General features: G+C 35.7%; 2 protein-coding genes across 18 annotated transcripts in view; one reads left to right on the forward strand and one right to left on the reverse strand.

The window, feature by feature from the left end:
* The window catches only part of LOC6524644 (glutamine-dependent NAD(+) synthetase), a 57,471-nt gene that overhangs the window by 27,120 nt on the left and 3,822 nt on the right, over positions 1-26,529 (reverse strand). The window contains exon 2 of the mRNA XM_002100465.4: positions 19,676-19,792. The gene's annotated coding sequence lies outside the window, so the exon portion shown is untranslated. The remainder of the gene's footprint in view (positions 1-19,675; positions 19,793-26,529) is intronic.
* LOC6524645 (cytosolic carboxypeptidase Nna1) overlaps positions 1-26,529 on the forward strand; it is a 47,088-nt gene that overhangs the window by 17,179 nt on the left and 3,380 nt on the right. For 7 of the 17 annotated variants that reach the window (XM_015190320.3, XM_039370081.2, XM_039370082.2 and 4 more), the window contains exons 2-10: positions 18,147-18,325; positions 21,473-21,625; positions 21,886-22,864; positions 23,153-23,960; positions 24,100-24,373; positions 24,630-24,910; positions 24,969-25,128; positions 25,193-25,351; positions 25,417-25,584. In XM_015190320.3, coding sequence (XP_015045806.1) covers positions 18,147-18,325; positions 21,473-21,625; positions 21,886-22,864; positions 23,153-23,960; positions 24,100-24,373; positions 24,630-24,910; positions 24,969-25,128; positions 25,193-25,351; positions 25,417-25,584 — 3,161 coding nt within the window. Of the gene's footprint in view, positions 1-16,049; positions 16,204-18,146; positions 18,326-21,472; positions 21,626-21,885; positions 22,865-23,152; positions 23,961-24,099; positions 24,374-24,629; positions 24,911-24,968; positions 25,129-25,192; positions 25,352-25,416; positions 26,392-26,529 lie in introns of those variants that run through there. The other 10 variants (XM_015190317.3, XM_039370091.2, XM_039370084.2 and 7 more) reach the window with 7 other exon arrangements.

Here is a 26,529-nt window from a genome sequence, read left to right on the forward strand (position 1 = left end):
CGAACTGTGTTTTCAAAAAAAAATTCTATGTCGTTCCAATTTTTTGCAAATTTTGTTGATGGTACCCCTTACAAAAAATGCGAAAAATGGCCAAAAATTATTTTAACACAGTCGGTTAAAAAGTGATTTGGTTGGTTAGTATTGGTAATTAGAAGTAAAAAACTGTAATTCTTTTCGCTCTCTGACCATTTTCAGCCAAGTTATTCGGAAAATACCAATCGTAAATATTGAAATTTTGGCGAAAATAGTTTTTCTGTTTTTTTGCGCAAATAATTATCAGTATTTTTATCACAGCATTCGAAATAGTGGTCCAAATATAAAATGCCATACCTCGTTGAGTTCGTAATTAAATTTCCATTCGAACTGTGTTTTCAAAAAAAATTCTATGTCGTTCCAATTTTTTGCAAATTTTGATGATGGTACCCCTTACAAAAAATGCGAAAAAATGGCCAAAAATTATTTTAACACAGTCGGTTAAAAAGTGATTTGGTTGGTTAGTATTGGTAATTAGGAGTAAAAAACTGTAATTCTTTTCGCTCTCTGACCATTTTCAGCCAAGTTATACGGAAAATACCAATCGTAAATATTGAAATTTTGGCGAAAATAGTTTTTCTGTTTTTTTGCATAAATAATTATCAGTATTTTTATCACAGCATTCGAAATAGTGGTCCAAATATAAAATGCCATACCTCGTTGAGTTCGTAATTAAATTTCCAATCGAACTGTGTTTTCAAAAAAAAATTCTATGTCGTTCCAATTTTTTGCAAATTTTGATGATGGTACCCCTTACAAAAAATGCGAAAAATGGCCAAAAATTATTTTAACACAGTCGGTTAAAAAGTGATTTGGTTGGTTAGTATTGGTAATTAGGAGTAAAAAACTGTAATTCTTTTCGCTCTCTGACCATTTTCAGCCAAGTTATACGGAAAAAACCAATCGTAAATATTGAAATTTTGGCGAAAATAGTTTTTCTGTTTTTTTGCGCAAATAATTATCAGTATTTTTATCACAGCATTCGAAATAGTGGTCCAAATATAAAATGCCATACCTCGTTGAGTTCGTAATTAAATTTCCATCGAACTGTGTTTTCAAAAAAAAATTCTATGTCGTTCCAATTTTTTGCAAATTTTGATGATGGTACGTACCCCTTACAAAAAATGCGAAAAAATGGCCAAAAATTATTTTAACACAGTCGGTTAAAAAGTGATTTGGTTGGTTAGTATTGGTAATTAGGAGTAAAAAACTGTAATTCTTTTCGCTCTCTGACCATTTTCAGCCAAGTTATACGGAAAATACCAATCGTAAATATTGAAATTTTGGCAAAAATCGATTTTCTGTTTTTTTGCATAAATAATTATCAGTATTTTTATCACAGCATTCGAAATAGTGGTCCAAATATAAAATGCCATACCTCGTTGAGTTCGTAATTAAATTTCCAATCGAACTGTGTTTTCAAAAAAAAATTCTATGTCGTTCCAATTTTTTGCAAATTTTGATGATGGTACCCCTTACAAAAAATGCGAAAAAATGGCCAAAAATTATTTTAACACAGTCGGTTAAAAAGTGATTTGGTTGGTTAGTATTGGTAATTAGGAGTAAAAAACTGTAATTCTTTTCGCTCTCTGACCATTTTCAGCCAAGTTATACGGAAAATACCAATCGTAAATATTGAAATTTTGGCAAAAATCGATTTTCTGTTTTTTTGCATAAATAATTATCAGTATTTTTATCACAGCATTCGAAATAGTGGTCCAAATATAAAATGCCATACCTCGTTGAGTTCGTAATTAAATTTCCAATCGAACTGTGTTTTCAAAAAAAAATTCTATGTCGTTCCAATTTTTTGCAAATTTTGATGATGGTACCCCTTACAAAAAATGCGAAAAATGGCCAAAAATTATTTTAACACAGTCGGTTAAAAAGTGATTTGGTTGGTTAGTATTGGTAATTAGGAGTAAAAAACTGTAATTCTTTTCGCTCTCTGACCATTTTCAGCCAAGTTATACGGAAAATACCAATCGTAAATATTGAAATTTTGGCAAAAATCGATTTTCTGTTTTTTTGCGTAATAAATTATCAGTATTTTTATCACAGCATTCGAAATAGTGGTCCAAATATAGAATGCCATACCTCGTTAAGTTCGTAATAAATTTCCAATCGAACTGTGTTTTCAAAAAAAATTTCTTTGTCATTCCAATTTTTTGCAAATTTTGATGATGGTACCCCTTACAAAAAAAGCGAAAAAATGGCCAAAAATTATTTTAACACAGTCGGTTAAAAGTGATTTGGTTGGTTAGTATTGGTAATTAGGAGTAAAAACTGTAATTCTTTTCGCTCTCTGACCATTTTCAGCCAAGTTATACGGAAAATACCAATCGTAAATAAATAAATAAATTATCAGTATTTTTATCACAGCATTCGAAATAGTGGTCCAAATATAGAATGCCATACCTCGTTAAGTTCGTAATTAAATTTCCAATCGAACTGTGTTTTCAAAAAAAATTTCTTTGTCATTCCAATTTTTTGCAAATTTTGATGATGGTACCCCTTACAAAAAAAGCGAAAAAATGGCCAAAAATTATTTTAACACAGTCGGTCCAAAAGTGATTTGGTTGGTTAGTATTGGTAATTAGGAGTACAAAACTGTAATTCTTTTCGCTTCCTGACCATTTTTAGCCAAGTTATACAGAAAATACCAATCGTAAATATTGAAATTTTGGCAAAAATCGATTTTCTGTTTTTTTGCGTAATAAATTATCAGTATTTTTATCACAGCATTCGAAATAGTGGTCCAAATATAGAATGCCATACCTCGTTAAGTTCGTAATTAAATTTCCAATCGAACTGTGTTTTCAAAAAAAATTTCTTTGTCATTCCAATTTTTTGCAAATTTTGATGATGGTACCCCTTACAAAAAAAGCGAAAAAATGGCCAAAAATTATTTTAACACAGTCGGTCCAAAAGTGATTTGGTTGGTTAGTATTGGTAATTAGGAGTACAAAACTGTAATTCTTTTCGCTTTCTGACCATTTTTAGCCAAGTTATACAGAAAATACCAATCGTAAATATTGAAATTTTGGCAAAAATCGATTTTCTGTTTTTTTGCGTAATAAATTATCAGTATTTTTATCACAGCATTCGAAATAGTGGTCCAAATATAGAATGCCATACCTCGTTAAGTTCGTAATTAAATTTCCAATCGAACTGTGTTTTCAAAAAAAATTTCTTTGTCATTCCAATTTTTTGCAAATTTTGATGATGGTACCCCTTACAAAAAAAGCGAAAAAATGGCCAAAAATTATTTTAACACAGTCGGTCCAAAAGTGATTTGGTTGGTTAGTATTGGTAATTAGGAGTACAAAACTGTAATTCTTTTCGCTTCTGACCATTTTTAGCCAAGTTATACAGAAAATACCAATCGTAAATATTGAAATTTTGGCAAAAATCGATTTTCTGTTTTTTTGCGTAATAAATTATCAGTATTTTTATCACAGCATTCGAAATAGTGGTCCAAATATAGAATGCCATACCTCGTTAAGTTCGTAATTAAATTTCCAATCGAACTGTGTTTTCAAAAAAAATTTCTTTGTCATTCCAATTTTTTGCAAATTTTGATGATGGTACCCCTTACAAAAAAAGCGAAAAAATGGCCAAAAATTATTTTAACACAGTCGGTCCAAAAGTGATTTGGTTGGTTAGTATTGGTAATTAGGAGTACAAAACTGTAATTCTTTTCGCTTCTGACCATTTTTAGCCAAGTTATACAGAAAATACCAATCGTAAATATTGAAATTTTGGCAAAAATCGATTTTCTGTTTTTTTGCGTAATAAATTATCAGTATTTTTATCACAGCATTCGAAATAGTGGTCCAAATATAGAATGCCATACCTCGTTAAGTTCGTAATTAAATTTCCAATCGAACTGTGTTTTCAAAAAAAATTTCTTTGTCATTCCAATTTTTTGCAAATTTTGATGATGGTACCCCTTACAAAAAAAGCGAAAAAATGGCCAAAAATTATTTTAACACAGTCGGTCCAAAAGTGATTTGGTTGGTTAGTATTGGTAATTAGGAGTACAAAACTGTAATTCTTTTCGCTTTCTGACCATTTTTAGCCAAGTTATACAGAAAATACCAATCGTAAATATTGAAATTTTGGCAAAAATCGATTTTCTGTTTTTTTGCGTAATAAATTATCAGTATTTTTATCACAGCATTCGAAATAGTGGTCCAAATATAGAATGCCATACCTCGTTAAGTTCGTAATTAAATTTCCAATCGAACTGTGTTTTCAAAAAAAATTTCTTTGTCATTCCAATTTTTTGCAAATTTTGATGATGGTACCCCTTACAAAAAAAGCGAAAAAATGGCCAAAAATTATTTTAACACAGTCGGTCCAAAAGTGATTTGGTTGGTTAGTATTGGTAATTAGGAGTACAAAACTGTAATTCTTTTCGCTTTCTGACCATTTTTAGCCAAGTTATACAGAAAATACCAATCGTAAATATTGAAATTTTGGCAAAAATCGATTTTCTGTTTTTTTGCGTAATAAATTATCAGTATTTTTATCACAGCATTCGAAATAGTGGTCCAAATATAGAATGCCATACCTCGTTAAGTTCGTAATTAAATTTCCAATCGAACTGTGTTTTCAAAAAAAATTTCTTTGTCATTCCAATTTTTTGCAAATTTTGATGATGGTACCCCTTACAAAAAAAGCGAAAAAATGGCCAAAATTATTTTAACACAGTCGGTCCAAAAGTGATTTGGTTGGTTAGTATTGGTAATTAGGAGTACAAAACTGTAATTCTTTTCGCTTCTGACCATTTTTAGCCAAGTTATACAGAAAATACCAATCGTAAATATTGAAATTTTGGCAAAAATCGATTTTCTGTTTTTTTGCGTAATAAATTATCAGTATTTTTATCACAGCATTCGAAATAGTGGTCCAAATATAGAATGCCATACCTCGTTAAGTTCGTAATTAAATTTCCAATCGAACTGTGTTTTCAAAAAAAATTTCTTTGTCATTCCAATTTTTTGCAAATTTTGATGATGGTACCCCTTACAAAAAAAGCGAAAAAATGGCCAAAAATTATTTTAACACAGTCGGTCCAAAAGTGATTTGGTTGGTTAGTATTGGTAATTAGGAGTACAAAACTGTAATTCTTTTCGCTTTCTGACCATTTTTAGCCAAGTTATACAGAAAATACCAATCGTAAATATTGAAATTTTGGCAAAAATCGATTTTCTGTTTTTTTGCGTAATAAATTATCAGTATTTTTATCACAGCATTCGAAATAGTGGTCCAAATATAGAATGCCATACCTCGTTAAGTTCGTAATTAAATTTCCAATCGAACTGTGTTTTCAAAAAAAATTTCTTTGTCATTCCAATTTTTTGCAAATTTTGATGATGGTACCCCTTACAAAAAAAGCGAAAAAATGGCCAAAAATTATTTTAACACAGTCGGTCCAAAAGTGATTTGGTTGGTTAGTATTGGTAATTAGGAGTACAAAACTGTAATTCTTTTCGCTTTCTGACCATTTTTAGCCAAGTTATACAGAAAATACCAATCGTAAATATTGAAATTTTGGCAAAAATCGATTTTCTGTTTTTTTGCGTAATAAATTATCAGTATTTTTATCACAGCATTCGAAATAGTGGTCCAAATATAGAATGCCATACCTCGTTAAGTTCGTAATTAAATTTCCAATCGAACTGTGTTTTCAAAAAAAATTTCTTTGTCATTCCAATTTTTTGCAAATTTTGATGATGGTACCCCTTACAAAAAAAGCGAAAAAATGGCCAAAAATTATTTTAACACAGTCGGTCCAAAAGTGATTTGGTTGGTTAGTATTGGTAATTAGGAGTACAAAACTGTAATTCTTTTCGCTTTCTGACCATTTTTAGCCAAGTTATACAGAAAATACCAATCGTAAATATTGAAATTTTGGCAAAAATCGATTTTCTGTTTTTTTGCGTAATAAATTATCAGTATTTTTATCACAGCATTCGAAATAGTGGTCCAAATATAGAATGCCATACCTCGTTAAGTTCGTAATTAAATTTCCAATCGAACTGTGTTTTCAAAAAAAATTTCTTTGTCATTCCAATTTTTTGCAAATTTTGATGATGGTACCCCTTACAAAAAAAGCGAAAAAATGGCCAAAAATTATTTTAACACAGTCGGTCCAAAAGTGATTTGGTTGGTTAGTATTGGTAATTAGGAGTACAAAACTGTAATTCTTTTCGCTTTCTGACCATTTTTAGCCAAGTTATACAGAAAATACCAATCGTAAATATTGAAATTTTGGCAAAAATCGATTTTCTGTTTTTTTGCGTAATAAATTATCAGTATTTTTATCACAGCATTCGAAATAGTGGTCCAAATATAGAATGCCATACCTCGTTAAGTTCGTAATTAAATTTCCAATCGAACTGTGTTTTCAAAAAAAATTTCTTTGTCATTCCAATTTTTTGCAAATTTTGATGATGGTACCCCTTACAAAAAAAGCGAAAAAATGGCCAAAAATTATTTTAACACAGTCGGTCCAAAAGTGATTTGGTTGGTTAGTATTGGTAATTAGGAGTACAAAACTGTAATTCTTTTCGCTTTCTGACCATTTTTAGCCAAGTTATACAGAAAATACCAATCGTAAATATTGAAATTTTGGCAAAAATCGATTTTCTGTTTTTTTGCGTAATAAATTATCAGTATTTTTATCACAGCATTCGAAATAGTGGTCCAAATATAGAATGCCATACCTCGTTAAGTTCGTAATTAAATTTCCAATCGAACTGTGTTTTCAAAAAAAATTTCTTTGTCATTCCAATTTTTTGCAAATTTTGATGATGGTACCCCTTACAAAAAAAGCGAAAAAATGGCCAAAAATTATTTTAACACAGTCGGTCCAAAAGTGATTTGGTTGGTTAGTATTGGTAATTAGGAGTACAAAACTGTAATTCTTTTCGCTTTCTGACCATTTTTAGCCAAGTTATACAGAAAATACCAATCGTAAATATTGAAATTTTGGCAAAAATCGATTTTCTGTTTTTTTGCGTAATAAATTATCAGTATTTTTATCACAGCATTCGAAATAGTGGTCCAAATATAGAATGCCATACCTCGTTAAGTTCGTAATTAAATTTCCAATCGAACTGTGTTTTCAAAAAAAATTTCTTGTCATTCCAATTTTTTGCAAATTTTGATGATGGTACCCCTTACAAAAAAAGCGAAAAAATGGCCAAAAATTATTTTAACACAGTCGGTCCAAAAGTGATTTGGTTGGTTAGTATTGGTAATTAGGAGTACAAAACTGTAATTCTTTTCGCTTTCTGACCATTTTTAGCCAAGTTATACAGAAAATACCAATCGTAAATATTGAAATTTTGGCAAAAATCGATTTTCTGTTTTTTTGCGTAATAAATTATCAGTATTTTTATCACAGCATTCGAAATAGTGGTCCAAATATAGAATGCCATACCTCGTTAAGTTCGTAATTAAATTTCCAATCGAACTGTGTTTTCAAAAAAAATTTCTTGTCATTCCAATTTTTTGCAAATTTTGATGATGGTACCCCTTACAAAAAAAGCGAAAAAATGGCCAAAAATTATTTTAACACAGTCGGTCCAAAAGTGATTTGGTTGGTTAGTATTGGTAATTAGGAGTACAAAACTGTAATTCTTTTCGCTTTCTGACCATTTTTAGCCAAGTTATACAGAAAATACCAATCGTAAATATTGAAATTTTGGCAAAAATCGATTTTCTGTTTTTTTGCGTAATAAATTATCAGTATTTTTATCACAGCATTCGAAATAGTGGTCCAAATATAGAATGCCATACCTCGTTAAGTTCGTAATTAAATTTCCAATCGAACTGTGTTTTCAAAAAAAATTTCTTTGTCATTCCAATTTTTTGCAAATTTTGATGATGGTACCCCTTACAAAAAAAGCGAAAAAATGGCCAAAAATTATTTTAACACAGTCGGTCCAAAAGTGATTTGGTTGGTTAGTATTGGTAATTAGGAGTACAAAACTGTAATTCTTTTCGCTTTCTGACCATTTTTAGCCAAGTTATACAGAAAATACCAATCGTAAATATTGAAATTTTGGCAAAAATCGATTTTCTGTTTTTTTGCGTAATAAATTATCAGTATTTTTATCACAGCATTCGAAATAGTGGTCCAAATATAGAATGCCATACCTCGTTAAGTTCGTAATTAAATTTCCAATCGAACTGTGTTTTCAAAAAAAATTTCTTTGTCATTCCAATTTTTTGCAAATTTTGATGATGGTACCCCTTACAAAAAAAGCGAAAAAATGGCCAAAAATTATTTTAACACAGTCGGTTCAAAAGTGATTTGGTTGGTTAGTATTGGTAATTAGGAGTACAAAACTGTAATTCTTTTCGCTTTCTGACCATTTTTAGCCAAGTTATACAGAAAATACCAATCGTAAATATTGAAATTTTGGCAAAAATCGATTTTCTGTTTTTTTGCGTAATAAATTATCAGTATTTTTATCACAGCATTCGAAATAGTGGTCCAAATATAGAATGCCATACCTCGTTAAGTTCGTAATTAAATTTCCAATCGAACTGTGTTTTCAAAAAAAATTTCTTTGTCATTCCAATTTTTTGCAAATTTTGATGATGGTACCCCTTACAAAAAAAGCGAAAAAATGGCCAAAAATTATTTTAACACAGTCGGTCCAAAAGTGATTTGGTTGGTTAGTATTGGTAATTAGGAGTACAAAACTGTAATTCTTTTCGCTTTCTGACCATTTTTAGCCAAGTTATACAGAAAATACCAATCGTAAATATTGAAATTTTGGCAAAAATCGATTTTCTGTTTTTTTGCGTAATAAATTATCAGTATTTTTATCACAGCATTCGAAATAGTGGTCCAAATATAGAATGCCATACCTCGTTAAGTTCGTAATTAAATTTCCAATCGAACTGTGTTTTCAAAAAAAATTTCTTTGTCATTCCAATTTTTTGCAAATTTTGATGATGGTACCCCTTACAAAAAAAGCGAAAAAATGGCCAAAAATTATTTTAACACAGTCGGTCCAAAAGTGATTTGGTTGGTTAGTATTGGTAATTAGGAGTACAAAACTGTAATTCTTTTCGCTTTCTGACCATTTTTAGCCAAGTTATACAGAAAATACCAATCGTAAATATTGAAATTTTGGCAAAAATCGATTTTCTGTTTTTTTGCGTAATAAATTATCAGTATTTTTATCACAGCATTCGAAATAGTGGTCCAAATATAGAATGCCATACCTCGTTAAGTTCGTAATTAAATTTCCAATCGAACTGTGTTTTCAAAAAAATTTCTTTGTCATTCCAATTTTTTGCAAATTTTGATGATGGTACCCCTTACAAAAAAAGCGAAAAAATGGCCAAAAATTATTTTAACACAGTCGGTCCAAAAGTGATTTGGTTGGTTAGTATTGGTAATTAGGAGTACAAAACTGTAATTCTTTTCGCTTTCTGACCATTTTTAGCCAAGTTATACAGAAAATACCAATCGTAAATATTGAAATTTTGGCAAAAATCGATTTTCTGTTTTTTTGCGTAATAAATTATCAGTATTTTTATCACAGCATTCGAAATAGTGGTCCAAATATAGAATGCCATACCTCGTTAAGTTCGTAATTAAATTTCCAATCGAACTGTGTTTTCAAAAAAAATTTCTTTGTCATTCCAATTTTTTGCAAATTTTGATGATGGTACCCCTTACAAAAAAGGGAAAAAATGGCCAAAAATTATTTTAACACAGTCGGTCCAAAAGTGATTTGGTTGGTTAGTATTGGTAATTAGGAGTACAAAACTGTAATTCTTTTCGCTTTCTGACCATTTTTAGCCAAGTTATACAGAAAATACCAATCGTAAATATTGAAATTTTGGCAAAAATCGATTTTCTGTTTTTTTGCGTAATAAATTATCAGTATTTTTATCACAGCATTCGAAATAGTGGTCCAAATATAGAATGCCATACCTCGTTGAGTTCGTAATTAAATTTCCAATCGAACTGTGTTTTCAAAAAAAAATTCTATGTCATTCCAATTTTTTGCAAATTTTGATGATGGTACCCCTTACAAAAAAGCGAAAAAATGGCCAAAAATTATTTTAACACAGTCGGTCAAAAGTGATTTGGTTGGTTAGTATTGGTAATTAGGAGTACAAAACTGTAATTCTTTTCGCTTTCTGACCATTTTTAGCCAAGTTATACAGAAAATACCAATCGTAAATATTGAAATTTTGGCAAAAATCGATTTTCTGTTTTTTTGCGTAATAAATTATCAGTATTTTTATCACAGCATTCGAAATAGTGGTCCAAATATAGAATGCCATACCTCGTTAAGTTCGTAATTAAATTTCCAATCGAACTGTGTTTTCAAAAGAAATTTCTTTGTCGTTCCAATTTTTTGCAAATTTTGATGATGGTACCCCTTACAAAAAAAGCGAAAAAATGGCCAATAATTATTTTAACACAGTCGGTCCAAAAGTGATTTGGTTGGTTAGTATTGGTAATTAGGAGTACAAAACTGTAATTCTTTTCGCCTTCTGACCATTTTTAGCCAAGTTATACAGAAAATACCAATCGTAAATATTGAAATTTTGGCAAAAACGATTTTCTGTTTTTTTGCGTAATAAATTATCAGTATTTTTATCACAGCATTCGAAATAGTGGTCCAAATATAGAATGCCATACCTCGTTAAGTTCGTAATTAAATTTCCAATCGAACTGTGTTTTCAAAAAAAATTTCTTTGTCTTCCAATTTTTTGCAAATTTTGATGATGGTACCCTTACAAAAAAAGCGAAAAAATGGCCAAAAATTATTTTAACACAGTCGGTTAAAAGTGATTTGGTTGGTTAGTATTGGTAATTAGGAGTAAAAACTGTAATTCTTTTCGCTCTCTGACCATTTTAGCCAAGTTATACGGAAAATACCAATCGTAAATATTGAAATTTTGGCAAAATAGTTTTCTGTTTTTTTGCGTAATAATTATCAGTATTTTTATCACAGCATTCGAAATAGTGGTCCAAATATAAAATGCCATACCTCGTTGAGTTCGTAATTAAATTTGCAATCGAACTGTGTTTTCAAAAAAAAATTCTATGTCGTTCCAATTTTTTGCAAATTTTGATGATGGTACCCCTTACAAAAAAAGCGAAAAAATGGCCAAAAATTATTTTAACACAGTCGGTTCAAAAGTGATTTGGTTGGTTAGTATTGGTAATTAGGAGTACAAAACTGTAATTCTTTTTGCTTTCTGACCATTTTTAGCCAAGTTATACAGAAAATACCAATCGTAAATATTGAAATTTTGGCAAAAATCGATTTTCTGTTTTTTTGCGTAATAAATTATCAGTATTTTTATCACAGCATTCGAAATAGTGGTCCAAATATAGAATGCCATACCTCGTTAAGTTCGTAATTAAATTTCCAATCGAACTGTGTTTTCAAAAAAAATTTCTTTGTCATTCCAATTTTTTGCAAATTTTGATGATGGTACCCCTTACAAAAAAAGCGAAAAAATGGCCAAAAATTATTTTAACACAGTCGGTTCAAAAGTGATTTGGTTGGTTAGTATTGGTAATTAGGAGTACAAAACTGTAATTCTTTTGCTTTCTGACCATTTTTAGCCAAGTTATACAGAAAATACCAATCGTAAATATTGAAATTTTGGCAAAAATCGATTTTCTGTTTTTTTGCGTAATAAATTATCAGTATTTTTATCACAGCATTCGAAATAGTGGTCCAAATATAGAATGCCATACCTCGTTAAGTTCGTAATTAAATTTCCAATCGAACTGTGTTTTCAAAAAAAATTTCTTTGTCATTCCAATTTTTTGCAAATTTTGATGATGGTACCCCTTACAAAAAAAGCGAAAAAATGGCCAAAAATTATTTTAACACAGTCGGTCCAAAAGTGATTTGGTTGGTTAGTATTGGTAATTAGGAGTACAAAACTGTAATTCTTTTCGCTTTCTGACCATTTTTAGCCAAGTTATACAGAAAATACCAATCGTAAATATTGAAATTTTGGCAAAAACCGATTTTCTGTTTTTTTGCGTAATAAATTATCAGTATTTTTATCACAGCATTCGAAATAGTGGTCCAAATATAGAATGCCATACCTCGTTAAGTTCGTAATTAAATTTCCAATCGAACTGTGTTTTCAAAAAAAATTCTATGTCGTTCCAATTTTTTGCAAATTTTGATGATGGTACCCTTACAAAAAATGCGAAAAAATGGCCAAAAATTATTTTAACACAGTCGGTTAAAAAGTGATTTGGTTGGTTAGTATTGGTAATTAGGAGTAAAAAACTGTAATTCTTTTCGCTCTCTGACCATTTTCATCCAAGTTATACGGAAAATACCAATCGTAAATATTGAAATTTTGGCGAAAATAGTTTTTCTGTTTTTTTGCGCAAATAATTATCAGTATTTTTATCACAGCATTCGAAATAGTGGTCCAAATATAAAATGCCATACCTCGTTGAGTTCGTAATTAAATTTGCAATCGAACTGTGTTTTCAAAAAAAAATTCTATGTCGTTCCAATTTTTTGCAAATTTTGATGATGGTACCCCTTACAAAAAAAGCGAAAAAATGGCCAAAAATTATTTTAACACAGTCGGTCCAAAAGTGATTTGGTTGGTTAGTATTGGTAATTAGGAGTACAAAACTGTAATTCTTTTCGCTTTCTGACCATTTTTAGCCAAGTTATACAGAAAATACCAATCGTAAATATTGAAATTTTGGCAAAAATCGATTTTCTGTTTTTTTGCGTAATAAATTATCAGTATTTTTATCACAGCATTCGAAATAGTGGTCCAAATATAGAATGCCATACCTCGTTAAGTTCGTAATTAAATTTCCAATCGAACTGTGTTTTCAAAAAAAATTTCTTTGTCATTCCAATTTTTTGCAAATTTTGATGATGGTACCCCTTACAAAAAAAGCGAAAAAATGGCCAAAAATTATTTTAACACAGTCGGTTCAAAAGTGATTTGGTTGGTTAGTATTGGTAATTAGGAGTACAAAACTGTAATTCTTTTCGCTTTCTGACCATTTTTAGCCAAGTTATACAGAAAATACCAATCGTAAATATTGAAATTTTGGCAAAAATCGATTTTCTGTTTTTTTGCGTAATAAATTATCAGTATTTTTATCACAGCATTCGAAATAGTGGTCCAAATATAGAATGCCATACCTCGTTAAGTTCGTAATTAAATTTCCAATCGAACTGTGTTTTCAAAAAAAATTTCTTTGTCATTCCAATTTTTTGCAAATTTTGATGATGGTACCCCTTACAAAAAAAGCGAAAAAATGGCCAAAAATTATTTTAACACAGTCGGTTCAAAAGTGATTTGGTTGGTTAGTATTGGTAATTAGGAGTACAAAACTGTAATTCTTTTCGCTTTCTGACCATTTTTAGCCAAGTTATACAGAAAATACCAATCGTAAATATTGAAATTTTGGCAAAAATCGATTTTCTGTTTTTTTGCGTAATAAATTATCAGTATTTTTATCACAGCATTCGAAATAGTGGTCCAAATATAGAATGCCATACCTCGTTAAGTTCGTAATTAAATTTCCAATCGAACTGTGTTTTCAAAAAAAATTTCTTTGTCATTCCAATTTTTTGCAAATTTTGATGATGGTACCCCTTACAAAAAAAGCGAAAAAATGGCCAAAAATTATTTTAACACAGTCGGTTCAAAAGTGATTTGGTTGGTTAGTATTGGTAATTAGGAGTACAAAACTGTAATTCTTTTCGCTTTCTGACCATTTTTAGCCAAGTTATACAGAAAATACCAATCGTAAATATTGAAATTTTGGCAAAAATCGATTTTCTGTTTTTTTGCGTAATAAATTATCAGTATTTTTATCACAGCATTCGAAATAGTGGTCCAAATATAGAATGCCATACCTCGTTAAGGTCGTAATTAAATTTCCAATCGAACTGTGTTTTCAAAAAAAATTTCTTTGTCATTCCAATTTTTTGCAAATTTTGATGATGGTACCCCTTACAAAAAAAGCGAAAAAATGGCCAAAAATTATTTTAACACAGTCGGTTCAAAAGTGATTTGGTTGGTTAGTATTGGTAATTAGGAGTACAAAACTGTAATTCTTTTTGCTTTCTGACCATTTTTAGCCAAGTTATACAGAAAATACCAATCGTAAATATTGAAATTTTGGCAAAAATCGATTTTCTGTTTTTTTGCGTAATAAATTATCAGTATTTTTATCACAGCATTCGAAATAGTGGTCCAAATATAGAATGCCATACCTCGTTAAGTTCGTAATTAAATTTCCAATCGAACTGTGTTTTCAAAAAAAATTTCTTTGTCATTCCAATTTTTTGCAAATTTTGATGATGGTACCCCTTACAAAAAAAGCGAAAAAATGGCCAAAAATTATTTTAACACAGTCGGTTCAAAAGTGATTTGGTTGGTTAGTATTGGTAATTAGGAGTACAAAACTGTAATTCTTTTTGCTTTCTGACCATTTTTAGCCAAGTTATACAGAAAATACCAATCGTAAATATTGAAATTTTGGCAAAAACCGATTTTCTGTTTTTTTGCGTAATAAATTATCAGTATTTTTATCACAGCATTCGAAATAGTGGTCCAAATATAGAATGCCATACCTCGTTAAGTTCGTAATTAAATTTCCAATCGAACTGTGTTTTCAAAAAAAAATTCTATGTCGTTCCAATTTTTTGCAAATTTTGATGATGGTACCCTTACAAAAAATGCGAAAAAATGGCCAAAAATTATTTTAACACAGTCGGTTAAAAAGTGATTTGGTTGGTTAGTATTGGTAATTAGGAGTAAAAAACTGTAATTCTTTTCGCTCTCTGACCATTTTCATCCAAGTTATACGGAAAATACCAATCGTAAATATTGAAATTTTGGCGAAAATAGTTTTTCTGTTTTTTTGCGCAAATAATTATCAGTATTTTTATCACAGCATTCGAAATAGTGGTCCAAATATAAAATGCCATACCTCGTTGAGTTCGTAATTAAATTTGCAATCGAACTGTGTTTTCAAAAAAAAATTCTATGTCGTTCCAATTTTTTGCAAATTTTGATGATGGTACCCCTTACAAAAAATTCGAAAAAATGGCCAAAAATTTCTTGAACAGGAATGCCATACCTCGTTTAGTTACGAACTCAACGAAAAACGCAAACAAAAAAGATTGATGGCCAAAATAAAAATCAGAGAGATCGCTATGGTAGAGTTCCTCTACTATGGCGGCGATATGGCAGGATATGCCGAGATGTGGTATGGAGATCACATGGCGGGAGATCACCGACTCTCAGGAGTCCTTTTTCTCATTCACACACACACAAGCCGCAAGGAACAGCTGTAGCTGAGCAACTTTTAACGAAAGCTCCACCAAACAATAACAATAGCAGCCACACACACACACGGGCAGGATTACGGTGAAGGCGAGAACAGCTGAGCGCGAAACTTGCGTCGGCAGCGAAAGTGCAAAAGCTCTCTCCCACACTCTCTCTCTCTTTCTTTTTCCTTGTGTGCGCCACCCCACTCCTGTGCGATTCCTCCCTCCTGCTCTTTCGCATTAAATAATATTCGCAGGCAGCGACGCCAACAGTGACGTCGGCAGTGCGGCGACAGAGCTGAGCATTCCACATTCGCTTGGGTTTTCTGTTTTAGTCAACAACAAAACGCGCAACGGCAAACGACAAACGACAAAACAAAAAAATACAAAGAAAACACATTCGAAATTCCAAAAAAAAAATTTAAATATAACCAAAACAAATTCAAAACGTAATCATAATTTTGAAAGAAATATCAAGAAACTAAAAACTAAAGTACATAGAGAAATCGGAAATTCAAAATCTAACATTAAATACCCTGCAAATATATCAAAAGTGTGCCGCCACATATCGGTTTCCTATTGCCACTATTTAGATTTGTTTTATTATTTTCTGTTTGTTCGAGTGCCACAAATTTTGAACATCGTTGGTCGAAAGAATAACAAAATATCAGCTAATACGAACAGCTGTGTGAGTGCCGCCCCCCTCTTCACCGCCTTCTCCTCTTCCACCCACCACATTTAGCGTCTTCTTCTGTTTTCGTTTCGCTTTTATCGCCCGTGTTCCTTTTCGCGTTTTCGAGATCGTTTGGAGGAGCGAGTTCTAAATTCTGTGCCGGTAAGAACATTTCTTGTGGTTACACTGAGCGAAATATAATACGCGCATTACTATGTTTCATAAAAAACAATAAATACATTTAATCTGGCATACTAACAAAATTACTTTGATAAATCTGTCATTTGTACACTGTAAAAGAGGGGTTATCTGTATTTTATAAGCACAATATACTTTGTATATTTTATCATATACAATTGTCTATCTTGGTCATCTTGCTTTTAACAAATCAAATAAATCATATCTATACATGTTTACATATTGCAAAAAACGTATTCACGGATCAACGCAAAGCAAAACAATAAATAAATAAACACTTTTTGCAGTGCATTCACATAGAACCCCATTCTAAACGAGCCATGAACAATTTGACATACTTGTGCTGCTCAAGTGCTTCCACTGAAAAATCAACTGAATAATCCTCTCGACAGGTTCCGAAAATAATAATTCCCAGAAGATCCCCCACAGAACTCTTCATAATATACAAAAAACATTTCAAATATCAAAACACCATTTTAAACAATCGAATATTAAAAAACATAACAATATTTCAACTTTACAACAATCTCCATTATACGAATTTGCATCGCATTAAATCCCATTTTCTTTGTTTCAAATATTCCTGCTTTCAACATTTCGTTGTATTATTGGATTTCCTTTTGTTGCATTTCCTTTGTGAAGAATATACATATTAACGAGCATTTCTTTTAAATTCTGATGTAGAACAAATTTGTATAAGCAACGAGAATTTAAGGCAAGCATAAGGCACATTCAAATCAATGAAAACTGCCTTGGGTCATAAACATAAAAAGTAAGAAAGTAAAAAAGCCGAAAATTATTAGCGATATTAATCGACTTGACAGGATCTAAATGGTTGGCTGCTGCGGCAAGAACTTTTTTGCGCTGGAAGCCCCCAAAGATTTACAGTTGCCAGGCATTAGCCCACCCCCTACATTTTCCGCTTTTCCAGCGAAAAATTGCAATAAACGAAGCCAACAAGGAGCACACAAAACATGGCAACATGGCAAAAAAGAAAAAAACAAAATAAAACGATAACAAAATCGGCTTTTATGTGCTAATAAAAACCGAATAAGCAGACACACACAAAGAAAGCAAGAAAGAAACCAAAAATTAATTAACAAAATATGTTGCAGTGGCGGGAAAAGAAACCAAAAAGAAAACGTTCCAAAGAAATATCTTTCGCACACACACAAAACTTTAGTGGAAAATAATGCAGGGGACTCCCCCCCACCCCGCACATGTGGCAATTAATTGTTGTTGACAAAAAGTCAGGCGAAATGCTGCTCATTTAGGCCAATATTAATGGCGATTTGCTGCTGCGCCTATGCAAAGTAAACTTTTTGAAAACTGGAAGAAAGAGAAGCAAACTTTTTGGCACACGACAAATGCTTATATAATTGCTGACCGACCCACTGTATCCCATCGCATTCCCTCATAAACACACAGGCCTTGAGTTCAACATCACATCTCGGTCTATATCTCTTATATCTTTCGTTGCTGTAAGCAGTTCGTTTTTAAATCGGCAGCAAATTGTGTTCTGATTGAAATTAACTTCCCGTTGACAAAATTACGCAATACAGTTGAAGGTACAACGCGATTTGTGTTCCCAAGGATACGATCTTTACGTTTGGCAAAATCACAAAGTGTCCAGTAAAACTTAGATGAATAGCTTGTATTAAGGCGATTAAAAGGTATGGATGGGGTGCCACATTCAGTTGCAAAGCTGATTAAGCCAAACAAATAAAAGAAATTTCAGATAATATAAATCTTTCAAGAAATAACATTTTTTAACTATGTATTAGATGTTAAAGGTTCCTCAGTAAATAACCATCTTTCTCAACTATTTTCAAAGGCATATCCGCCTGTCGCCTGTTTCCTGTTTCTCATTATCATTAAAGCTATTTCCCTGATATCCTGTCTTGCAGGCTTCCTTGGCAGTTTCCTATCGAAGGGCCTGAAGACCAATCAGCTGGTTGTGAATACGGATGAGAAGACCCTGCGACCAGTTGCTCGTCTGAAGGAGCCGCGCGATCTCTTCGCCCTGCCGAAGGACAAGGACAATGACTGCTCACAGCAGGCCCCCAGATGGCCGGTGGAATGCCAGGTGAGTGAGTGGAGTGATGCAGTTGGCCAGGGGAATCCATTGCGGCAAACCTCAATCGCAATTCCATGCCCCAAGCCCCAAGCCCCAAGCTCCAAGCTCCAAGTTCTAAACCCCAAGCCCAATCAATGCAGCCGTTGAAGGACATCGACGTAGACGAGGACGTGGCTAAGGCAGAGGTGTCCTAGATTCCTACCGAGGATGGGGGGATGAGCTTCAATGCCTTTGACACGCACCTCGTCTGCAAGGGAATCGCAGGACATGCGTGCCGCGCCCCATAAATATTAATGCATATAAAAATCCGTCAGCCTGACGGAGGGTTAATGGGGTGAGGACCTTTAAAGGAGCAGCCGCAAATCCGAAGATATTACAGGCCAACTTGGCTAAGTCGAACTTACATATAAGAAATAATAGCGAAAGCAAGCTGATGAAAGTTTTAAGCACATTGGCAATTAACAAAGTTCTTCTACGTAATTAATTTATAAATTTTGGCAAACTGTGACGAGCTTTGGTTCGACTTAGGCAAGCGGTACTGTAGTGTCCCTCAACCATCTTGCCTCTATGTAGGTCAAATTGCAATAAAAGGTGCACACACTAGGCCACGCCCACGACCATGCCCACCGCCGCCCCCGCTTAACCCATGGCATGCGGTAAACGCTAGCCAAGTGCAATGAAAATCCTTTCGTTTCCGCTTTGAGATTTTATTTATTTGTTTTTCCTTTGTTGTATTTAGCTCTTTTTTACTATTTTGTTGTTGTTGCTGTGCTTTTCCTAATTGTTGGCCAAGTCGTTAGCATTGTTAACAATCGATTTTATTTATTTGTACTCGATTTGCATTCGATGCGCTGCCAAATTGTGTTGGGCAAATATTACACATTACCCATACGCCCCGTCGGTCGCTGAATGAATGCGATTTATGGGAACTGTTTGGCGGTGGGATTAATGCGGGGTTTTTTGTTGGGTTTTCAGAGGGGGTTTATTGGGGGGGGGGGGGGGGGGAAGGGTTTTGAAGGGGGTCAAACAAGAGATTGGCCAACTGATTGATTAAACAGACGGCCAGAGGGGGCGGCAGGCGGGTGGCAAATGAATCAATTGGAGGTCAATTGCTGAGCAATTTGTGGCGCAATTCGAAAGAATCGAAAAAACAAAAAGGCAAGACCAACATTTCCTTGTCAATTAACATGGCTTCAAATGCAAACGCAAAACAATTTGAATATGCTAACAATACAGAGAAATAACCACATTTCATTTTAATATATACATTTTATGTCAAAAAAAAAGGAGAGCTCGAAATAATACTAATTTCTTATGCTGAATCCTTGTCACATTTTAAATTTTAAAATCCAAACTCACCACATTGGCTGTCGCTGTCCTGCTCGCACTTCACCTTCGCCGCTTTACCGTTAAGTCGCTGCCTTTTTTGAGGCTCCAGGCACCCACGCACACAGACACACACACGCTCTTGGCAAACTGTAAATGCAATTAAAAGAGCAAAAATACACACATAAATAATAAGTCAAGAAAGTTTTTCGGGGGAAACGTCTTTCGTGTGCCTTCTTCGTAATTTTACTTCTTTTTTTTTTGGCCTTTTGGCCGTGACGTCTACAATGCAAACTTAAATAAAAAGTGAAATTCGAAAAGCGCCTTCGGTGTCGACTTGATTCGCTTTGTTGTTGTTATTTTTGTTATTGTTGTTGTGGCTGTGCCGTTGTAGTTTTTGCCACAATGACACTGGCATTGGCAATGGGCATGAAAAAGTTTGCTTCTTTTTTGCTTCCGTTTTTTTGTGTGTGTTTTTTTTTTTGTGCTTTTTGCAAATTTTCAATACCAGAAAAAAACGAGAGGGTCATATTAACTGAAAGCGACAGAAGGCAGACGGAATTCGTGTGGTAAAATAAACAAGCTAATTAGTTTGATATCGTACATACAAAATCGCAGCATAAATAAATAAAGCACAACAAAAAAAAAAAGGCGAGCAAAATAAATAGAGAGCCCAAGGGAGAGTGGTAAAGAGACAGCGAGAGAGAAGGGGGATTGTTGCAAAAACTGACGTTGATATGTTTCAATTAAGCCATCACACAGACACAGACAAAAACACACAGACAGACACACAGTACACACATGTCTGCAAATCGCTCTTTGTGTGTGAGTTTGAGTATCAGATTTGCATGTTTTATCGTCCTGTTTGTTGCACAGTAAGCGTAAAAGAAAAAAAAAAACCTTGCAAATATTTGTAAGTATTTAAATGCCTAATGCTTTGCAAAACTTAATGGCGCAATCTAATGTTATAGTTTATTAATGCCGAATGCAGAGTAGAAAATACTCATACGCCATGTTTGCCAAATGATGATAAATAATGTTTATTCGTTTGTGCAGCATATACATATATACATGATATTTATAGTGCAAATATGAAAAATGCGATTCGATGCCAATTGCATGTCTATGAGACAACATTGCGTATGAGTGATATTCACATAACAGACCTGTGCTGCAGCAAAACCCAAATCGATTTCATTTACAAATAGCTATTGCCCCACTGTGCACGTCTTACATGTGTAAGCATATCAAAAGGCTAAGCAAATAAGCTGCTCAAGCTTGTGGGCAGCATTACAACGACGGGAAAATCAGTAGAACAGTAGAATGACATCAAAGCCTCAACTGAGGACATCCAAAAGGGAAAATGAAACGAATGTGGGGCTTCGCATGGGGGCTTAGCAATCAGTGGGCAGCTGGGACCGCACACAAAGCTGGTGACATGGAGTTTAAATGTAATAAGTAATAACTCTGACCGACGTTCGCCAATTTCCTTGGCAAGGACAACCACATACAAAACGATGGGAAACCGTCAGGGCGAGAAACATCTGTGCCTTGAAATCGAAGTATCATTGCTTTTAATTAACGAGACTTTGAAAAAACAACAGGTGTCGCCGTAATGGTCGAAACTGTATCAATTACTCTAATTAAAAGCGATTAGCAAGGGCATTTCAATGCAATTGGTTCGATAAATAAATAAACTTTGCTTTAGCAATTTGAAGAACAATGATTAGCTACTGAATAATTCACGTCCTAGGGGTTTTCCAGTTATTATTCTGTATTCTGTATTGTTTTTGTACTAATTATATCTTCCGACTTGCTCTACGCATCCAGGTCATCGAGGAGCGCATCACACACATTCCGTACGTGCCCGCTGTGCCGGAGCCACTCAATGCTCCGACGGGAAACGAGCTGAAGCCACGTCCCGTGGGCGAGGAGAACGGCATTGTGGTGTTCAGCTACAGTCCAATTAGCGCCGTCAACTATGTGAGTATCTTCAGCATATAATTCAATCATTACTCTCAAAAGTTTTGCTCCATTTCGATTTGTAAATTCTTCAAAACCATTTCAATGTATTTCCAAATCGAAAACGTCATTATACAATGCACTTTGCACCTGCACTAACCAGTAAAGGGGGGAAACCAGCGTCCATATCCATAAAAACACAAGGGAACATTTGAAACTAACCCACTTTCGCGGTCATGTGAGTCTGTTGAAACTAAAGGCTACGACCAAAAACCACACAGGAAAAGCCCAAGGCGAAGAAGGAGGACGATGAGTCCAGCGACGAGTCGGACTATTCCTCGGACTCACGCCAGGATTCGACGCCTCCGAGCCGGTCCACGCCCATGCGCCTCGCGGGCGGCGGTGGATGTGCAGCTGGCAAACTGAGCAGCGTGTCCAAGATGATCAACAGCGTGGACAATCGGTCCACCAGTGCGTCCCTGGACGACAACGATGACGAATACGATGACGAATACGATACCTCCGGCGGTTATTGTGGCGGCAGTGGCGAGGCCAAGGAGAAGGCAATCATCAAGGATCTCATCGAGGCGAAGAAGAAGCGCTACCAGGAGGAGGCGACAGCCACGCCCGTTGGCGGCGGCACAGTTCGCAATTCGAGAGCAGCCAGCCGTTCGGAGGCCAGTAAAGAACCCAGCGATATTGATGACATCTGGAAGAACAACACCAACGAATATAAGCCCGCCTCGCCGCGCTATGTGCTCAGTCAGTTTGGAAAGAATGTGGCCAAGGCGATGATCGACCGGATAGTGGATCACGAAGATCTCGTCCCGCCAACGGGATCCCAAAAGGTATCGAATCAGTTCGCCGTAAGCCCCGTCAAGTTGCCCAAAACCAATATGGCCCGCTTAGAGGTGGCCTTCGAGCGAAGTGCCTGCCACGCAAGATCCAAATCGCGTTTGAAAGGGAGGGCAGTCGTCCCGGGTGGGCAAACGGTTGGCAATCATCGCCGTAGGGGCAGCAGCTCTGAGGAGGACACCAGTAGCTCTGGTTTGGGTGATGAAGAAGAGGAGGAGGAGGATGACGATGATTCCGACTCGGACGCAGAGAATTCGGGCAGTGGCGGTGGCTTGCGCCGTATCTTGGGAAGCTACTCGGCCCGGCTGGCAGGTGGCGCCGAAAAGCGTCCTTGTCCCGGTTCCGGATCCGTTTCGGATACCGAAACTTTGGTGGGAGACGAGAGCAGGAGCCGGCTGGCTAGCTGTAAGCATATGGCAAATGGGTCACTTAGTTGGAGCGATTTTAACCTCTTTTTATAATCGCAAAAGTGATTGCCTTTGAAACAGAATCAGAGATCATATATCCAAAGTCGCTTCAACTACATGACCTTGGGGTTTTTCTTTTTGGACAGTGAACGCTTTATTGAAGGGACAGTTTCAGAAAGTAGTAGTACTTCATATCAAAGCATAACCAAGTTCCTAGAAAGAGCTTTCACTGCATGGAAACCCGTCCTGAACTGTTAGAATCCCCACCTTAATCCCCATCCCGCAGCTAATGGTCTGTATCAGCAAGACCATATCCGCTCTAGGAGTCGCCACTCGCAAGTGCGACCCCCCCTACGAACGGTACCCCACACCCATGCGGCCACAGTGGCGGCGGCGGCAGCGGCGCTCGCCAGGGGGCGCCACCGCGACAAGGACGGTTGTCTGGGTAGCAAGGACGAAAAGGGAAATATGGGAGTGGGGGGGGGAACAACAACTGGCAACAATGGCTCAATGGGCACACGCACCCGCACCCGCACCTCCTCGCCCGTTGGCAACAACGTCTTCCGGCTGAGCAAGGAACAGCAGCTATTGCTGAATTCGATGACCAGCCAGGAGACGACCAGCACACTGATCTCGTCGACAAGTACTAACCAGACGACGACCACCAACTCGTCGCAATCGTTTTTCTGCTCCGATTTACCCCAAGCGCAGTTCAGCCGTTCGGCGGTCGGTGGTGCCCGCTTCATGACCAATTGCCATCCCATGAATCCGGAGGAGTACGATGGACTGGAGTTTGAATCGCGCTTCGAGAGCGGCAACCTGGCCAAGGCGGTCCAAATTACGCCCACCTACTACGAGCTCTACCTGCGACCCGATCTCTATACCAGCCGGTCCAAGCAGTGGTTCTACTTTCGTGTGCGTCGCACCAGGCGCAAGATGCTCTACCGCTTCTCCATTGTCAATCTGGTCAAGTCGGATAGTCTGTACAACGATGGCATGCAGCCGGTCATGTACTCCACGCTGGGCGCCAAGGAGAAGAGCGAAGGCTGGCGGAGATGCGGCGACAACATCTGCTACTATCGCAACGATGATGAGTGAGTAGTGGAATGCCTAGACCCATAGAACTTCTGGATATTTGGATGGCACAGCAGTTTTTGTGACTTCAAATCTCTAGAGAAATCTGAGAGTTTAGCTGCACTTTCAACTGGTTTATTCTCCTATTCCCCCGAACAGAAGTGCCAGCAATAGCGCCAACGAGGACGACGAGGACAACTCCACGTACACGCTGACCTTCACCATTGAGTTCGAGCACGACGATGACACGGTGTTCTTTGCGCACAGCTATCCGTATACGTATAGCGACCTGCAGGACTACCTCATGGAGATCCAACGGCATCCGGTCAAGTCAAAGTTCTGCAAGCTGCGCCTGCTCTGCCGCACCTTGGCTGGCAATAATGTCTACTACCTGACGGTGACGGCGCCCTCCTCCAACGAGGAGAACATGCGGGTGAGCTGGTAGATGCATACAAACTCCTCATCTATCTCATCGTATCTCATGGCAATTAATCTGTGGACAAACTTTTGCAACACTCCTGTACAAACAGTGTGCTTAGATGCACTCATTCATTATGCGAACGGGCAAAAAGTTGATGGCACAGGTCGTTTAAACTTATAATGAGCAATTGAAATTATGTTCCATAAAGCTACACATATATATACATATATTGTTTCTTATATGTTTTAATATTTCTATTCAAATTTAGCGCAAGAAATCGATTGTGGTGTCGGCGCGTGTGCATCCCAGCGAGACGCCAGCGTCGTGGATGATGAAGGGTCTGATGGACTTCATCACTGGGGACACCACAGTGGCCAAGCGGCTGCGGCACAAGTTCATTTTCAAATTGGTGCCCATGCTGAATCCGGACGGAGTCATTGTGGGCAACACCCGTAACTCGCTGACCGGCAAGGACCTCAACCGCCAGTACCGTACGGTAATACGCGAGACATATCCATCCATTTGGTATACCAAAGCCATGATTAGAAGGTAAGTTTATAGTTTATATCTAGTTAACTATATACTATATACACTATGACAAGTGCAGACTGATTGAGGAATGCGGCGTGGCCATGTACTGTGATATGCACGCTCACTCACGAAAGCACAACATATTCATATATGGCTGTGAGAACAAGCGCAACCCGGAGAAGAAGTTAACCGAGCAGGTCTTTCCGCTGATGCTGCACAAGAACAGTGCTGATCGGGTGAGTATTATGAATACTATATATTATATACTATAAACTGATCAAGTATCTCTGCCCATTGCAGTTCTCCTTCGAGAGCTGCAAGTTCAAGATACAGCGCAGCAAGGAGGGCACCGGACGTATCGTGGTCTGGATGCTGGGCATCACCAACAGCTATACGATCGAGGCCTCCTTTGGCGGCTCCTCGCTGGGATCGCGCAAGGGAACGCACTTCAACACGCAGGTGTGTTCCAAAGTGGTTGACCACTTTACTACAAATTATTATTAATATAATTACATATCTTTCAGGATTACGAGCACATGGGACGAGCATTTTGTGAGACACTACTGGACTACTGCGATGAGAATCCGAACAAAGTAAAGCGGCACGCAAAGTTGTTTAAACAAATCAAAAAGATAAGAAAACGCGAGAAACGCGAACAGAAAGCATTGAAATTACAGAAAATGGCCGATCAGGGATGTATAATGAACGACAAATTGAAAGTGAAACGTTCTGTGGAGAAAAGTGTCTCCTAGGAAGGTTCTAACAATCCAACAATACTAGCCCCCAATACACCACACAAAACACATCAACTTGTGCCGTTTTAATCGTTCTTCAAGTATAATCGTATATCGTAAATCGTTTATCTTAAATCGTATATCGTTTATCGCATAAAGTAATTGTAATCGCAATGATTGTTACCAACTCGTCGCTGCCTGCGTTTTGTCTCTAAAAGCGCTGCTGTGCTGACCCAGAATTCAAATCTCAAATCTCAAATCCCAAATCCAAAGCCATCGACATTCTCGTAAATACAATGCAACACACAACACAATTACACGTCGGCCAGAGTTATATGGCAGATATAGCTTTCAACATATATCTGGGCATATACCATATGCATATCGGGTATTATGTATGTGAGGCATTGAATTGTATGAATTTTAATGCTCTCTATTTGCGCGTATCGCAGTTTTTCTAATGTTTTTGAGCGCCCAATTGCGTAGCTAGGTTAAAACTATCCGCGCAATGGGTTCTTAGATATTCTATCTTTTTTTATAATTACACCCACCTGAATCCGCACAATCGTAAGCGTAACTAGATACTAGATAGTGGCACAGTACACACAGCACAGCATCGCCAGGCACAAGAGCTCTTTTATCTCTTATCTGCTAGTCGCTCTAACTATGATTCGCGTTTCTTTCGATGTTTGCTAGTCGTAAGCGTAATCGTATTATTATAACCGGAAAATATTATTTTTTTGAAATAAATACCAATACCATATATATATATATCTACCATATATATGATTTACGTTTTTGACTTTTGATTAGCATTGATTTTCATCTGCTTATTATAGTGATTCGCTTGATTATTCAGCACACTCACATTGTTTTTGTTAATATTAACATTAATTTTTCGTT

This window comes from Drosophila yakuba, chromosome X, assembly GCF_016746365.2.
Source record: "Drosophila yakuba strain Tai18E2 chromosome X, Prin_Dyak_Tai18E2_2.1, whole genome shotgun sequence".
Taxonomy (NCBI): domain Eukaryota; kingdom Metazoa; phylum Arthropoda; class Insecta; order Diptera; family Drosophilidae; genus Drosophila; species Drosophila yakuba.